The sequence below is a fragment of the Balaenoptera acutorostrata genome, chromosome 4 (genome assembly GCF_949987535.1).
Source record: "Balaenoptera acutorostrata chromosome 4, mBalAcu1.1, whole genome shotgun sequence".
NCBI lineage: Eukaryota > Metazoa > Chordata > Mammalia > Artiodactyla > Balaenopteridae > Balaenoptera > Balaenoptera acutorostrata.
Window position 1 is genome coordinate 75,904,371 of NC_080067.1, and position 17,465 is coordinate 75,921,835.

At 36.0% G+C, this 17,465-nt stretch overlaps 1 protein-coding gene across 6 annotated transcripts in view; it reads right to left on the minus strand.

Moving 5' to 3' along the window:
- ATP13A4 (ATPase 13A4) overlaps positions 1 to 17,465 on the minus strand; it is a 141,941-nt gene that overhangs the window by 57,877 nt on the left and 66,599 nt on the right. For 5 of the 6 annotated variants that reach the window (XM_007195178.2, XM_057546048.1, XM_007195177.2 and 2 more), the window contains exons 4-9: positions 15,718 to 15,788; positions 15,547 to 15,627; positions 13,972 to 14,041; positions 12,330 to 12,464; positions 8,656 to 8,725; positions 753 to 887 (exon numbers count right to left, since the gene is read on the minus strand). In XM_007195178.2, coding sequence (XP_007195240.2) covers positions 753 to 887; positions 8,656 to 8,725; positions 12,330 to 12,464; positions 13,972 to 14,041; positions 15,547 to 15,627; positions 15,718 to 15,788 — 562 coding nt within the window. The remainder of the gene's footprint in view (positions 1 to 752; positions 888 to 8,655; positions 8,726 to 12,329; positions 12,465 to 13,971; positions 14,042 to 15,546; positions 15,628 to 15,717; positions 15,789 to 17,465) is intronic. The other variant, XM_007195179.2, reaches the window with a different exon arrangement.

A 17,465-nucleotide genomic window follows, 5' to 3' on the forward strand; every position in this document is an offset into this window, starting at 1 on the left:
CAGTACTGTACATCAGTATGTATTTATAGCCTCCAATTCCATCTCTGAACAAGGCTTTATGATTCTTTAGCTTACAGAAAGGTTGGCACAGCATCTTCTTATAAATGCATATGTGAGTAAGAACTCAAAGCACCGTGACCTTGAGAAGTCACTTCTCTCTGAACCTCAGCTTCCATATCCATGATATGGAATCCCTCCCAGCTCCAGCATGCGATTGAAAAATGAAACACGGTTAGTCCAAAATATCCAGTGTGTATTCTGAAATTAGCAGATTTGGCAAATCCTGCCTCAACCACTTTTCAACATTTTCAAACCAAGCTAGGAAGAGCCTGGCCTTGGCTGGGGTGGGGCAGGGTTGGGGGGGGGGGTGTTTCAGGATGTCATCTATGGTTTTCAAACCCTCCGTGTTTTTCTGAAGATGTATTTTATAGAAAAATACTAAACATAAAAGTCACAGATGATTCTGAAACATCTAATGACCTCTAAAATCTTTAAATCTTTAAAATGACAGGGTTGTAATAACTCTTTGTTCAAGAAATAAATGCTAAACACTCAAAAAGTTAGGACTGTTATCTAACCTAGTACATAGAAAGCAGCTTTAATTTGAACTCTCAGATCCATCCAGTTGCAGGACTGTTGATAAGATTTGTGGGGATAGGAAGGTCCCATAGCAACCCCATGCTTTGCCATTATCATTCAGGAAAAACCTGGGAGAAGCAGCAGAGGCTGTAAGCTAGGAGACAGAACCATACCTGTCAGCATGCCTTCATCTACCACGCAACTTCCATCAAGCAGAATGGCATCACACGGCATTTGCGCTTTGTTCCCCGTCAAAATTAATAGATCTCCAGGTACCAGGAAGCGTGATTCCAGCTCCTGGACTCCAGCTGAAAGTGTGAGGTGACAGAGTTGAGTCAGGTTTTTTCCCCACAAAAACACAGTCCAACATCTACCTAAATTGGAAATCAGTGAAAAAGCAACCAGGGCATATATAAAAAAGGAAGCCATTCCTCAACATTGATTTGAAATCTGCAAACTATAAGAAAAAAAGGTAATACATTATATTACATAAAATAAAGACCTTTGTGTGGCAAAAAAAATAAATAGGCAGAGAAAAAACTAATGACAAAGTCACAGAACATGTTTGAAACTTACATTACAGACAAAAGATTAATATTCCTAATAAACAAAGAGTTTGAGAGAAAAGAGATTATAGCAAAGGACTGTATAGCAAAATTGCTGGAGATGTTAACATATAGTTCACACACACACACACACACACACACACACACTACAAGTGGCAGGTGTTAAACATTTGAAAAGATATTCATTCTTACTCATAATAAGAAAATTGAAAAATCTGTCCTTCCTTTCTGCCTTCTGTCCTTCTTTCCAGTCTTCTTTTACTTCTTATCTTCCTTATTCATTCCCAAAGCCCAAAGCTATAGGGGGTTAAGCAAGATAGACATCCATGCAGGGGGCTGGGTGAAGTGGGGATGGGGGTGGCAGCACCCACCACACGGTGGAGCCTAAAATGGATGAACGGGTGCTTACATGGCCTGGTGCAGAGTGTCAGAGCCCAAGCAGGGAGACAAGGACCCCATGGTGGCAGTGGCCTGGCGTGAGATATTGGAGTCCAAGCAGGGTGAGAAAGGCAGGACTGATACAATAACTAGATATAATGAGGCTAATGAGAGCCAGGTTTCTCACTGAAGAAAGGACGTTACAAATAGAAACAGAAAGAAAACCAGAATGAACTCTGTGGTATTGGACTAGAATTGGAGACAAGAGTGTAAACTGATGGTTTTCAATGGAGAAATAATATAGATGTGAATGTGTATGTATATAAGAATACATGCAAATGTATTTGCTTGTCTTTTTTTATATGTACATGCTCCAATCCTGTTCTCTGAGAGGGCTGAGAGCAGTAAAAACGCACTACTGATGTGCACACCTAGTGCCCAAATTTTGGTGTCTAAATTTCATTTCCCTTCAAGAAAGAACTAGAGTTCTTTAAAGAAATGGCTGATTACAACGCTGGGCCAAAAAAAGTACAAATAATATGAGGTAGAACGTCCTGCTATGCCACTAAGTAGGGAAGTGCTCAAAGAGCAATGGGGTCATATCAAAAAGATATCAAAGCCAACTTACAGAGCTCTCGCTGCCTAAATCTGTAACAATTTGAGCATCAAAGTAATGAATAATTATAATGAACAATAACCCATCAAATAAAACAGGAGTTCATTAGTCCATAATGACATAAGTAAATGAATAAATAAGTGAGGAGAAAAGATAGCTTTTTCTTACAGTAGATTGACAATTAATTATCATAGAAGGAAAGAAAATTAGAAAATCACCATTTGGCCATTATCAAAGCAATAATTAATCTAGCCAAGAAACATCAATGGACACTAAAACTAGTGGGTGAAAATTTGATGAGGGTTGTTTATTTATAAAGTCTCAAAGTACACGTCAACAAAATAACTATTAATTAGAAAGAGAAAAAAGTAACTGTACAATAGAGAAACCTGGCAGACACCATTTAATTAAGTACTCCAAGTTAACATCACCAGTAATAGGACAAGTTTAAATAATGTACCACCTAAGAGAACATGGCATCACTTTTGTAATATTCCAGCCAAAATTGCATAAGCTGAATTTAACTGTAAGGGAATATCAGGCAAATCCAAGTTGAGGGACATTCTACAAAATAACCAAAGTGGGAAGAGTCAAGGTCGTGAAAGTCAAGGAAAGATTAAAGAGATATGGCAAACAACAGTATTCGGTGATCTTGGATCCTTTCTTATAAAGAACATTATTAAGACAATTACAAAATTGGAATGGGACTGAGCATTCTTTGGTACTAATATCAATATTAACTGATATTAATGTTTGAATTGTTGTTACATAGAAGAATGCTCTTGTCTTTGAGAAATATACACTAAAGCATGTGGGAGTCATGGAGTCGCTTATTTTCAAATGGTTCAAGAAAAAAGTTATTTGATCTACTCTTGCGGCTTTTCTGTATGTTGTAAATTATTTCATAGGGAAAAAGAAAAGAAAGAAAGAAAAAAAAGAGAGAGAACCATACATGAAATAGCATTGCTCACCTATCTGATTAGAAAAATCTAAAAGTATGTCAGTATATTCTGTTGGCAAGATTATGAGGAAACAGGTACTTTCACACATTTCTGGTACGAGTGCAAACTGGTACCTTGTCTATGGAAAGAAATTTGGCAATATTTCTCCATCAAAAATACATATGCATTTATTATTTAACTCAGCAATTTTACTTCTCAAAATCTATGTCAAAGATAGACTGGAGGGCTTCCCTGGTGGCGCAGTGGTTGAGAATCTGCCTGCTAATGCAGGGGACACGGGTTCGAGCCCTGGTCTGGGAAGATCCCACATGCCACGGAGCAGCTGGGCCCGTGAGCCACAATTGCTGAGCCTGCGCGTCTGGAGCCTGTGCCCCGCGACGGGAGGGGCCGCGATAGAGAAAGGCCCGCGCACCGCGATGAAGAGCGGTCCCCGCACCGCGATGAAGAGTGGCCCCCGCTTGCCGCAACTGGAGAAAGCCCTCGCACGAACCGAAGACCCAACACAGCCAAAAATAAATAAATAAATAAATAAATAAAATCAAGTAAAAAAAAACTTTAAAAAAAAAAGATAGACTGGAAAAATATGGAAAGATAAATGCACAAGGCTTTTTATTACAGCACTATTTGTTATAGTAAAAGGCTGGGAAAGAATCCTTCAATAGAGAACTTACTGAATAAACAATGGTTCCTCCATACAAGAGAGTATTACGCAGCTGAAATATGAATGAATATCTATATATACTGCTCTGAAAGGGTCCCTGGGAAACATCATTAAGTATGTAGCATACACACCAGGAAATCTAAGTTAAGTGTGTAGGGTACATCCCTGCAATCTAAAAAGCAGCAGTATATGTATATATCCTATTCTGTATATATACTGTCACTATGAATATTATCTATAATTTGCATTTTTGAATGTAAAAAGTTTAAAAAATGATTACTATTGAGAGTATGAGTACGCAGGTACAGAAAGGAAGGTTAGGAAATTGACTCCCCTGAATGTCTTTTGTTTTATGGATTTAACTTTCAAATCATATAGATATTTTATATAGTAACTACACTAATACAAAAATAAATTTGAAAAGCTAATGCTAGAAGTCTGAAACAGAATAAATGAGGTGAACCTATAGAGCTGTTGGCATAACCATACAGAGAAGAATTATTTTGAGTGACTTTAAAACATATATTTTCAAGTATAATTTGTACCTTCTTCATGGTGTATCACAAACAGGAGAAAAAAAGAACTCTAAAACAAATCTTAAATTGTTTTTAGGAATCATATTGTTGCTGGGTGTGTTGGTTTGTTACTCTGAGATTACTATGTGTAATGGGATAAAGCAAATGAGTAATTTGTTGCTGTAATTGAGAATCAGGACTTTTGGTATGGAGAAAGGAGAGCTAGAAAGACAATCAACAAAGTTAAGTTAAAAACCCTTAGTTCTAAACTTACTCTGGAAATGTCAGTATGAGCTCATCATTTCTGTTTATCTTTAGAATATTATTTTCTAGGTATGTCTTCTGAAAAGGCCTGGAAACAATGACTAACACCACAGAAGTGAGCATTCCTAACACTCTGACTGAGGTCTCTAAGTACCATATGTAAGAGGTCTTTGGAAAAATGGATGTGTCCAGGTTTGGAGCAGGAATTGTCCAAGATGAACTTGGAATAGCTTATCATACCAGAAAGCAGTACAGTTTTCAAAGATTACTGGGGTCATGTCAAATGAATTCAAGAGTCAACATGAAAAGGTTCTAAACGGCCAAAGATGGGCATCTTGAACAACAAGAATAAAAACTGCAGTGGATGAAAATATACCAACCATGTTAAAATTATACATCTATAATGACACTAAAATTTTTTTTAAAGCCTTTGGAAAATGCTAAAAGATCAACCCATTTTGAAAGCTGGTAAATAAGGAGAAATAGTCAAATATTTATCCTGAAACAAACTGAATCTCAGGGTAATGAAATGGTTGAAGAAGCGTGTCTCTCTTTATGGAAATATTCCACTTAATGTATGAAGATGGAATATATTTTAAACTCAATGAAATAATAAATCTGGGTCATGAGGATTTATGTCTGTTAATATCACAAGAAAAAGACAAATATTATGTACCTCTTATTAGAAATACACAATAACAACTATGAAGTACTCTTGCCAAAAACTCAAGCCTCAGATCTAACCACCAATTTATAGGAAGTACAAGGAGTAGAAAATCATGTTAAACTATTGCATGAGTATGCAATCAATACACCCAAAACCGTGGAAACCACAGGATGAGCCACTTACTTTCTTCAACAAAAAATTTTCAAGGAAAAAAATAGGATGTGGAGGAGGGAAAGTGTGAATTAAAATAAACTTGAAACTTAACCAATTGCAGTATATGGACTTTATTTGGATCCTGATTTGAAAATATATATTATATATCATAAATATATATTATATATTGTATATCGTATATATCATAAGTATATATACACACACTTGTGATTCAATTGGTGGAAATTTGAATACTGCCTGTAGAACTGATGATTTTTTTAATTATGTTTTTGGGTTTTTTTTAACACCATTTCAGAAAACTCTCTTGTTCCTCCCACTTCACTGCCCTCACTCCTATGTTTTTTTAAAGCTGTGATAAAGGAATTAAAAAGGAGTCTTTATATTTTAGACCTATACTGAAATGTTTTCAAATGAAATTATATGATATCTGAAATAGTTTAAAAATAATCCAGGGTGAGGGAGGAAGTAGAGCTGATGAAAACGCATTCAGTGACTTGATAATAATTGAGTCTGGGTAATAGGTACATAGGGTTTCATTATCGTATTCTCTCCACTATTGTATATATGTAAAATGTTTCATCATAAAAAGTTACATTTTTATGTAACTTTACATTTCAGGACATTTTTAAAAGGTAAAAATTCACTTCTAGCAAAGATATAGCAAAAAGGAGCAAATTTATCTTCCCACATGAAACAACCAAAAGTCATACAAAATATATGAAACAATGGTTTTAGACACTAAATATAAGCAACAAAAGAAATGGGAAACAAATGAAGATGCCCTGCATCTTACTGCCTTTAGAGGGTTTCCAGGCCACTATGAAGGAGGCGGAACCCAGACAAAGTCCAGAAGACTCTTAGTTTGGAACAGAGATAAAAGTCTATGGAGATTAAGGCATCTTGAGTTCACAGAACAGAGTACTGGAGAGAAAGTAATTGCCCAGAGGGAGAGCCCCAAAAGCCCACAGAGGTCCCCTTTTAGTATTCAGCAGACTAGAAATCAGCACATGCATATGAGGGAACTACTAGCAAATGAACAATGGGACATTTACATTTAATATATCATTTAAATAGCATCAAAATATGAAATATTTAAAAATAAATCTGAGAAAGAGTGAAAAACTGTACGATGAAAACTACAAAACACTGCTGAGAGAAATCAAAGACAAATAAATGCAGATACACCATGTCTGCAGGTCACAAGACCCAAATTTGTTAACATGTCAGTTTTTCACAAATTGATCTATAGAGTCAACACAATCCCAATCAAAATCTCAGCATGTTCTTTTGGTAGAAATTGACAGGCTGATTCTAAAAGTCATATGGAAATGCAAAGAGCCCAATATTGCCAAAACAATTCTGAAAGAGAACAAAGCTGGAGGACTAACATTATTCTAGTTCAAGACTTATTATAAAGCCACATTATGGGGCATTGATATAAAAACAGGCAAATAGAACAGTAGAATAGGATGAATAGGATAAGGAGTCCAGAAATAGACCCACCCATGTACAGGAAACTGATTTTTGGCAAAGGTGCAAAGACAATTTAGTGGAGAAAGGACAGTCTTTTCAACATATGGTATTGGGACATTTGGATATCTGCTTGCAAAAAATGAACTTCCATCCCAAAAAAAAGAAAAAGAAAAAAAACTTCAAAATACAACAGAGACGAAAACATAAAACTTAAAACTATAATGCCTCTAGAAGACAACGTAGAAAATCTTGATGACCTTGGATTAGGCAAAGATGTCTTAGATATGACAAATAACATGATCCACAAAAGAAAAAACTGATAAACTAGACTTTAACAAAAGTAAAAACATCGGCCCTTTTAAAGACAGTATGAAGGGAATGAAAAGATATTATAAGTTACAGACTGGGATAAAATATTTGCAAATCATACTGGAAAAAGGACTTGTATCCAGAATGCAGAAAGAACACTCAAAATTTAATAATAAGCAAACAGTCTAATAAGGAAAAGATTTAAACAGATACTTCACCAAAGAAGATACACAAGTAGCAAAGAAGCACTTGAAAAGATGCTCAATGCCATTAGTCATCAGGAAAATGCAAATTAAAACAACAATGAGATACTACCCCTCAGCTATTAAAATGGCTAAAATTAAAAAGACTGACCATACCAAGCAGTGGCAAGAATGTGGAGCAACTGGAACTCTTACACACTGCTGGTGGGAATGTAAAATAGCACAACCACTTTGGAAAACAGTTTGGCAGTTTCTTTAAAAGTTAAATATTTACTTTTCATAGGATCCAGCCATTCCACAGTTAGGTGTTTTCCCATAAGAAATGAAAGTGTATGTCCGTAGAAAGACTTGAACCCAAGTGTTCAAGTGGCATTATCTGTAATAGCCCCTAACTGGAAATAACCCAAATTTCCATCAACAAATGAATGAATGAACAAACTGGTCTATCTGGACAATGGAATTCACTCAGAAATAAAAAGAGGGCTTCCCTGGTGGCGCAGTGGTTGAGAGTCTGCCTGCCAATGCAGGGGACACGGGTTCGTGCCCCGGTCCGGGAAGATCCCACATGCCGCGGAGCGGCTAGGCCCGTGAGCCACAACTACTGAGCCTGCGCGTCTGGAGCTTGTTCTCCGCAACAAGAGAGGCCGTGACAGTGAGAGGCCCGCGCACCGCGATGAAGAGTGGCCCCTGCTCTTCGCAACTGGAGAAAGCCCTTGCACAGAAACTAAGACCCAACACATCCAAAAATAAATAAATAAATAAATTTATTTAAAAAAAAAAAAAGAAATAAAAAGAAATAAACTATTGATGTTCTTAACAAAATGGATGAACTTCGATCCCCAAAAAGTTAACCCAAAATATACTATAAAAGACAAAAAATGCATACTATACAATACCATTTATAAAATATTCTAAACATGCAAAGTGGTTGCCTGAGGATGGGGATGAAATTGTGAGAAATTGAAAGGGAAGATTACAAACAGGCACAAGGCAACTTTTAGGGGTGATGGACAGTCATCTTTATTGTGGTGATAGTTTCATAAGTAGGTACACATGTCAAAACCTATCAAATTGTACACTTTAATTATGTTCAGCTTATCGTATGTCAGTTTTACCTCAATGTTTTTTTAAAAGGTGAAAAAAATCTCCACTTCCCCACCCCTTTAAGTAAATGCACAGGAAAAGATACATATGAAGATGAGAGTAGTAGGAACAATCAGAAATACAAATTTAAATCCTTTTCTCATTTCGTATGGACAACACACAGATCTAAAATGAAGTGACTTACCTTTTTTCTCACATACAGAGACTGTAATGCTATTATGTGATTCAACTAAATGGTGGAGCTTTACAGATTGCTGAAAAAGAAGAACAGAACATTTTTAAAAGCCTTTTCTATTTGAGGATAGGTCCCAGATATTATTCAGTAAAGTGTTAGCCTTCTTTAAAGATGGAGCCAACTGAAGGTACTGTTTAAAAACAGGACTGAGTAGCCTCCTACTCAACTGAAAAAGCATCCAACTTGTGGTGTTCTTCAGCCAGTGATAAGAAGTACGTGTTGTTTAATAGAAAGGAAGTTCCCAGAATGCTCTGTCCGCTCAAAAGAACTTTGATCATTCAAGATTTATGTTTATACCTAAATAGTATCAAAAACCAAGCATTATTTCAGTTTTGGGTTATCCCACATCAGAGTTCCTAATCTAACTTCATAAGGAGTTTGATTGTTCCTGTTATTCCCTCATAGTATTTGCTGTTTTAATATGTGAAATATACGGGACATTGAGAGTGAATAAATAAGAGGAGACAAAAATAATAATACAATTATATTTGATTTCACATTTATGAAGAAATTATTGTGTGAAAGACCTTTTACATGGTCCTGGGGATTGCAAATTCTTAATCATTTAGTGTTTTCATTTTTTTATTATGATTTTGTCATTTAAGACTCTCCCTTAATCTCCTAGCTTCAAATCATTTACAAACCTGATTAATATGTCCTAAGAATGATTAATAGAATCATATAAGGCAAAAGAGGTTTCTGCTATTAACTTATTCTTTTATTCATTTATACATTCACTCAACATTTATTGAACAACCTTTATGCTGAGAGGTTGGGGTAGAATGGTCAACAAAACAGATATGATTCTTAGCATCAGGAATGTACAACCTACTGGGTAAATACATTTAATCAAATAATCACACACATAAATATATCACTGCAATCAACAATAAAATGAAAACAATAAGGTGTTTTTGGAGCATATATAGCTAATGAACCAATAGAAATCTTCCCTGAAGAAGTGACATTGAATCAAATAGGTTGTTGAATCTATGTGTCTCAACTCACATAGAGATATTTGGACTTGAAATACATATATAAATTTGAAAGTCATTAGCATATGCCTTTAGAAGTCATTAGTATATGCAGCATAAGAATAATGAACACTCAATGTACTCGCATGAAAAGACCATCAAGGCAGTATTATTAATAATAATAGTAAAGCTAGGTAGGAAATAGTGTAATTATGCTCCCTCTTACATAAGAAAGGAAAACAAAATATATGTATATTCCAAAAAAATTTTTGGAAGAACGCCCAAGAAACTAAAAAGTGGTTGCATAAGTGGAGGGGTGGAGGAAGAGGGAGCCTTTATGTGGTGAACATTTTCATATTGTTTTGATATGAGACATCTGTTTTTTAAAAAGCCAGGTAGAGGAGGATGAACTATAAAAAGAGAATGGAAGAGCAGCTAGAGAGGTGGAGAGTGTGTTGTCACTGAAGCCAAAGGGAAAGCTCGGGAGCTGTTAACAGTGTCAAATGCAACTGAGAGGTTTAGTGAAGTCTACGCTGTGGAAGAAAGTATACACTGTGGGAGGGGAATTATGAAATCAGCAAGCAAAAGACCAACCACTCAATAAAAATTAATGAGGGACATGAATACGGTTCACAGTAAAAGAAATACAAATAGCTTAAAACATGAGCAAGTGCTCAACTCACAATGGAAAACATGCTATTATAGTTATGAAATTCTATTTTCATTTATATTGGCAAAAATAAGGAAAATAAACACTCATCTACTCTTGGGAGAAGTGTATATTGGCATTACTTGTTTAAGAGGCATTTGACAATGTCTAGTAAAAAAATAGATTTGGCTTATGATTAAGCAATTTCAAATATAGAAAATGTATATCTCCTTATCAATACAGATATGTTTTACACACATTTACATGTAATATAAATTATATATACTTGTGATTTATACATATTTGCAAACACATATATGTGGATGTATGAAAAGATATATATGCAAATATCCTCAATGCAGCATTGTTTTAATAGCAAAAGACTAGAAACAGCCTAAATATCCATCAATACAAGACTGGTTTTAAAATTATGGTACATTTAGAGAAAATATATTTGTGCAGATACAGAAAGATATTTAAGATACATTAGGTGAAAAATGCAAGTGCATAACAGTGTATATAATAGTATACTTCCATTTGTGTAAAACAAGTTAATGCATATGTGTTTAACAGTGCTAAAAGTATATAGAACATCTGGTCCCAGTGGATGCCTCTTAAAAGGAGACCCAGACACTGAAAGAACTAAGGTGGGAGGAGTATTTACTTCTCATTTACACTATTTTGTTCTTGTGAACTTTTTTTATTATGTCCATATATTACTCCTTCTATTAAGAAAACAGACTAGCTAGTTTTAAAAAGTACTGTTTTTTGATTTTAAAACTATCTATGAGCCTTAGGATTATAGTGGTGACCTTAGCAAGAGCTGTTTGAATGGAGTCCTAAGAGAGGAAGCCAGCTCCATATAGATGAGAAATGAGAGGGAGATGAGTAAATGAAGAGAGGTGCATAATGAGCTTGAGAAGTTCTGCCATCAAAGGGAGAAAAGAGGTAGAGTAGTAGCTGAAGTTTGAAGCATGGTCAAAAGAAGGGAGTTTTTTCATTTGTTTCTGTTTTTTGTTTTGTTTTGTTTTGTTTTTAAGTTGGGAGAAGCTTGAGCATGTTTAAATGCTGCTGGGAAGGCTCTTAGGGAGAGGGAATGAGAAAAAGAGTCATTCACTGACCCCATAAGCATGCTGAGAAGGTGGAAAGGATGCTATCAAAAGCACAAGCAGAGGGCACCTCCTCCTCTGTAATGAGAGATCAGGTCAGGAGGGAGGTGGAGACAAAAGTCATCTGGCAGTAAGAGGGTGTGGAATTGAGCAAATTCCTATCTTATGATTTCTATCTTTGTGGGAAAAAAAAAAAAAGCAATGAGATAGATTATCAGCTGAATTAGAGGAAAAGTGGAATGTGGGCAGTTAGGCATCTCAGAAACTTGAAGGAAGATTTGGTTTGAAAACTTAATTCCGGAGAATGGGAGAGCACATTGACCAGAGACATATAGAAAGCTTGGGCAGATGAGGTCGGTATTCATGGATTTACAGCGCAATCAACCAACCTGTACTGTGTGATTTTTTTCCCAGCAGCACCTAGATCCCCTTGTATAGGCATAAAGAAAGCCAAGAGTTGGACTGGGGTTTTGACAAATGATTACCAACCAAACAGAAAGGACAAAGATATTAAACACTCCTTATTAAATATTAAAGACTCCTCCACCTCCACCCCTTTTCCACCATCTTCAAGACCCATCAGTAGTCTCTACACATATTTTTTCACTTATTCACAATTCATAAATATTTGCATTTTCTTCTCAATAATCAGCCTTAGTAAGCTAAAGAGAGGGAAAAAAATAACTTGAAAGGTTAGGGATTGGGATGGGAAGGAAAGGAAAGAACTAGAATTTGTTGAGCATCAGCTATTGTGCTAGATATTTACAAACGTGGTCTCATTTGTTATGGAGTGGGCAATGACTATTTTCCGATTACACTCTTTTCAAACAAAATTTCAACAAAGTCACAACTCTTTCTTTCTCAGACCATACGATTGGTGGAAAAACTCACCTCTCTGAGATCATATACGGTCAAAGCGATGGAAATGATCGACATGATTATGATAGCAAAAGCATACTCCTTATAGTCTTCGCTAAACCACAGACAGACACTGAAGAGCTGAAATATGTAAAATGGATTTAAAACCTGTTGGCAGCATAAAAACAGGAAGACAAGGGAGATATTTAGGTTTTACACTTAGCTATTCATTGACTTGTTTGTTATCATAATCATCTCCATGACATAAATCGTCCCACCCAATATTCTTAGTCTTATTATATTTATGCAGCAATTACCATGTGCCAGATACTGCACTAAGCAACTTTACCTGAATTTACTCATTTAATTCCCATAATTATCTTATTATCCAGAAGTTATTACTTATCTCCATTGTAAAGATGAAGAAACTGGGCCTTATATGTTGAGAAACTTGCCCAAGTTCACAGAGCCACAACTGTTACAGATCAGGACTTGAACCCAGGCAATCTGGCCCCAGAGCACTTATTTTTAATCACCACTGCACCTTATACTTTACAAAGTATTGTCTCATGTATCACCATGTTGACTGTCACAACAGTTGTGTGAGGAGTAGATATTATCATGTCCAGTTTACATTGAGTGGTCTTTGAAACCTGACCTACTGGTCAGGTTTACAAAGTTAAAATGCTTTCTAGTTGTTCTTCTCTATGATACAACATTGCCATACCTGAAGTCATTAAAGTACTTTAGATTAATGTACGAGTTGAAGACTAAATTTTCTCATAAATAGAGAGCCAAGCTGAAAGGAATAATCTAGATAACTGAGCATCTAGAACACTATGAGAGAAAGCAGAGATTAACTCCAACAGTTGTAATCCTGCCTGGGATAAAAACATTTTGTGCCCTTACTCAAATTCCCTCTAGTTGATTTCCATCTTTCTAAAATAGGAACAGTAATCTTTGCCTCTGTTTAGGGAACAAGCACACAGAAACTTTTCTTATCAGTTTCCTCTGCTCTGTTTCATGACTTAAAACTTGCTAGAAATATTGAGAAAGTAGCTGGAGTTTAGTAAGTCTTTTTTAAGTCAAGGAGGAGTGGAGGTACCATGCAGGAGAGGACCCAGAGTACAGCTGTAAGGTTGTAGTATCATAATAATCATGGTAAAATGAAAAATGAGCTCAGTGATAGAGTCAAACAGAAAAAATTCAATGTAGTAAATTATGGTCAAATCTTTCTTTCCCTCCCACACACACATTGAGATCAGTAGAACTAATAAGGCTGAACAGATGTTTTCTTCCTACAGTTTTGGATGCTAATGCAATTGTATATGTTGCCCATAAGAAAGGGATTGAGTTGTTTAAGTTTTAATTATTATTTTAGTTTCACAAAGATGAGACAGGACAAAAAGTATAGGATTAAGAAAGAAAGAAAGAAAGGAAACCCTGTGTTCATCTAGTCATTAAAGGATAGACACATGAGCATCATATCTTATGCTGTAACAGGAAGTATGTGTGCAAAAATGGACCACAAGAAACAGTAAAGATATGAATATGCTTTGCAATCTTTTAAAATAGCCCAAATTACAATTACTATTAACAAGTAGCATTCTTGATCATTTGACTAAAATCTAAGCTTGTTATTTTCTAGCCAGCACCAAGAGAAAATACTGATTACCTCCTTGATGAGCAGTTTCCAGATGGGTGTGATTTCAACATCGATAGTATTTGGCCCACATATTAACCGCCTATAGGGAGAGATCATAGCTCACCCAGTTACTAATATTAAAAATGAAACTCATTTCTTACCCATTCAAAAAAAAGTCTATTCCATGTTCACTTTCTCACTTGTGGGATCAACATATGCCTCCCTTATTACATAACATCACCATCTTTCTCAAAATAACTGGAGAGGGGGAGGGTTTTCAGGTGCAAAACCAATAAACATGATCATTTATTAAATTAAATATTTCCCTGATGGTAATTTGGGTATTTAATTTTAGTCATTGTTCCATTCAAGTAGTTTCAGGATTAGCACTCTCTCAACTCTGTCTCTCCCCAACTCTTGGTTTCATGGATGTGAGACAGAGGGCTCATTACAGGGGAACAGTTTTACTGATAAGGAATACCGGGCCTACTTTTCCTCCTCCTATTCAGTTCTGGGAAGCTGCAGAATTTGTTTTAATGTGAGTGAAAAGGTGTTGAACTCTCAAAAATAACTCCACAGTTATACCGCCCTTTAATTGAAAACTCAGAGATGTGCTTCTTTGATTACACAGAGCAATGACACTCTATGAGTTATTTTGCTGTTGGGAATGCTAAACACTTTCTCTGTGCCTTCTACATAGATGCTCAGACCAAAGAGCTTAACGGAATGTAAATACTACAGCAGTGCTTCTCAAACTTTAATGTTCATACAGACGGCCTTGTGGTCTTGCGAATGGGAAGATTCTGATTCAATAAGGATGAGATGTGATCTGAGATTCTGCATTTCTAACAAGCATCCAGGTCATGCTGATGCTGTATTCTGAGTCCATTCAAAGAACCACCAAAGCTCCGCCCCAAAATGGGGTGGAGGGGAATGCAGTAATCATAGAAACTTAGGACTAGCATGGTGTTTACAGAGTTCTCCTCCCCTTTTTAACAGTTAGGAAACTGAAGCCCAAAAAGGAGAAGCCATTTGCTCAAAGCCACACAATGAATTAGTGACAGACTCTTGGCATTCAACCCAATGCCCTTCCCAAACCTCGCTCCCCTGCCCAGTAGATTATTTAGAATTGTGGAGCTACAAGTCTTGCATGATATTCTTCTGCTGCTCTACAATTATTATTTAACTATGCTGTCATAGTATAATACATATTTCCTGATCACAGTCAAAACTGGTTCAACCTTATTATTATAGTAACCCTGAGGAACATTACGCAGAGTAGAAAGATAACTAAGCCTATAGTCAGAGATGCACTTCTTCCTCTATCACTTCCGTCTGTGTGACCTAGTTCAGGCCACTAAACCTCTCTGAGTCTCAGATTTCTCATCTCTTATACTGAGATGATGAGGATGTCTGTTCTAACTCCCTCACGAGGTTGCATGAAGGGAGGTAATGCATATAAAAACATTTAATTTAATAATACTAAATAGAGCATTACAACATATTCTGATGTTGAACAGTTAAGATAACTGTTTCCTGGGCTCTCTTTTTCACTAACTGGTGACAGTCGTTCTGAGCTGGTGTAGATAAAAATATACGTGGTACCTAATCTCTTGTTCTTCTGTTGTTAGACCTGATCCAAACTTTACATGTATCTTGGCAGAACTGAGCCAGTCTTCCAAAGAGCTAAAATAATAACAATGAGAGAGACATACTGAGCAAAATATTTTTGAAATAATATTTTTCTTTTCAGATGCAATTGCTCAAACAACTTACCCAATTTTCTGAAACTGTCCTTCCAAGTTGTTCCAAACATACCTTATTTTCTGCACTTTTATGCATCTCACCTGCAAAAGAAAAGTCCTAAGAAATCTCCAGTTTGAGGATCAGTAAATACATAACAGTTCAGTGACTAAAGAAGCATTCGTGGAAGAAGCAAAGATGGAACCCTAGTATACTTATTTAAGATTTATCCTTTCCTAACAAATCCTATCCTTGGCTACTACACAAATGGCATTCTTTATTAGAAGTCATCATTCAAGCAACGTGTATCATGGGCCTACTACACGGATAAGTATATAAGTAAAACTCAGCCTCTGCATTCCACTACTTGATAACCAAACAAGGGAAGAAAATATGTTATGAAAGGGAAAACTATACCGTACAGTCAAATTATGCACATGTCAAAGAAATGAAAACATAATAAAGTAAAAATTATAGTATTGAAATGCTGTAGAAATACAGAGAGGGTAGATGACAGAAGGTATCATGGAGAAGAATCTGAGCTGCATCCTTAAAGGATTGGAAGAATTTTGCTCAGGTGAGAAGGGACGAAAGCATTTCAAAGAGATTATACACAATTTAGTTGTGAGGGAGGGGTAAGTGAGGGGAGCCTATTTGACAGCAGAACGGAGAATGAGGCTGGAAGGATAACTAAAGACCAGATGATGCATCCTTAAGTGCTAGCATGAGTATTTAGAACTTCTTTTGTAAGCAATGGATTTTCAAAGTAACCTATGGAAGAGACGCTGAAGACACAGTCTAAAAGATTAGACTGGCAGCAGGTTCTAGAAGACAGTGAGATGGCTATTGCAAGAAAATGAACTCTAGGAAGCAAGCATCTGAGGGTGTTGGCAATGGAAAGAAAGGTTAATGCTTATGACGTAATGCCTTCTTGTTTTTGATTTCTTTAAGCAACTTTACATATAAATCTGAATTTCCATTAACAGGTGACCTAATTAAGTACAAAGAGAAACGGTAAGACTGTCATATTGTTATGGAGCAATGGTTATAACCTCATTTTGCCCATTGGAATCAACTGGGGAGTTTTAAAGAATACTGATGACTGGGTCCCACTCCCAGAGAGATTCTAATTTCCTTTGTCTGGGGTACAGCCTGGGCAAAAATAGTTTTAAACTTCCTCAGGTAATTCTAATGTGCAGCCAAAGTTGAGAAACAGTGTCCAAGACTTCCTTTTACAGCTGCTCTTATCATTGTGTCCTTGAGAAATTCAATGAAATTTCTCTGCACCTCAATTTTCCCATGAATAAATTAAGGCAATTGGCCAGATCATTTCTAAGTTCCACTGCAACTCCTCTGAATATGTTCTATACCTATGAGTATTATAGTCTGTATAAACATTAGATAAAATCTAAAACTTGGAAGAGCATATAGTTGGTACATAACAAGTGCTCAACACATTTTTTATTAAATAAATAAATGAGTGCTTTTCACAACCACATGTCAACTAGAAATAGAATTTTTTTCTTTTTTATAACTTGAAATATAGTTCATTTACAATGTTGTGCTAATTTCTGCTGTACAGCAAATTAATTCAGTTATACTGTATATACTTTCTTTTTAATATTCTTTTCCATTATGGTTTATCACAGGATACTGAATTTAGTTCCCTGTACTATACAGTAGGACCTTGTTGTTTATCCATTCTATATATGCTAGTTTGCATCTACTAATCCCAAACTCTGACTCCATCCCTGCCCCCTTGGCAACCACAATAGAAATAG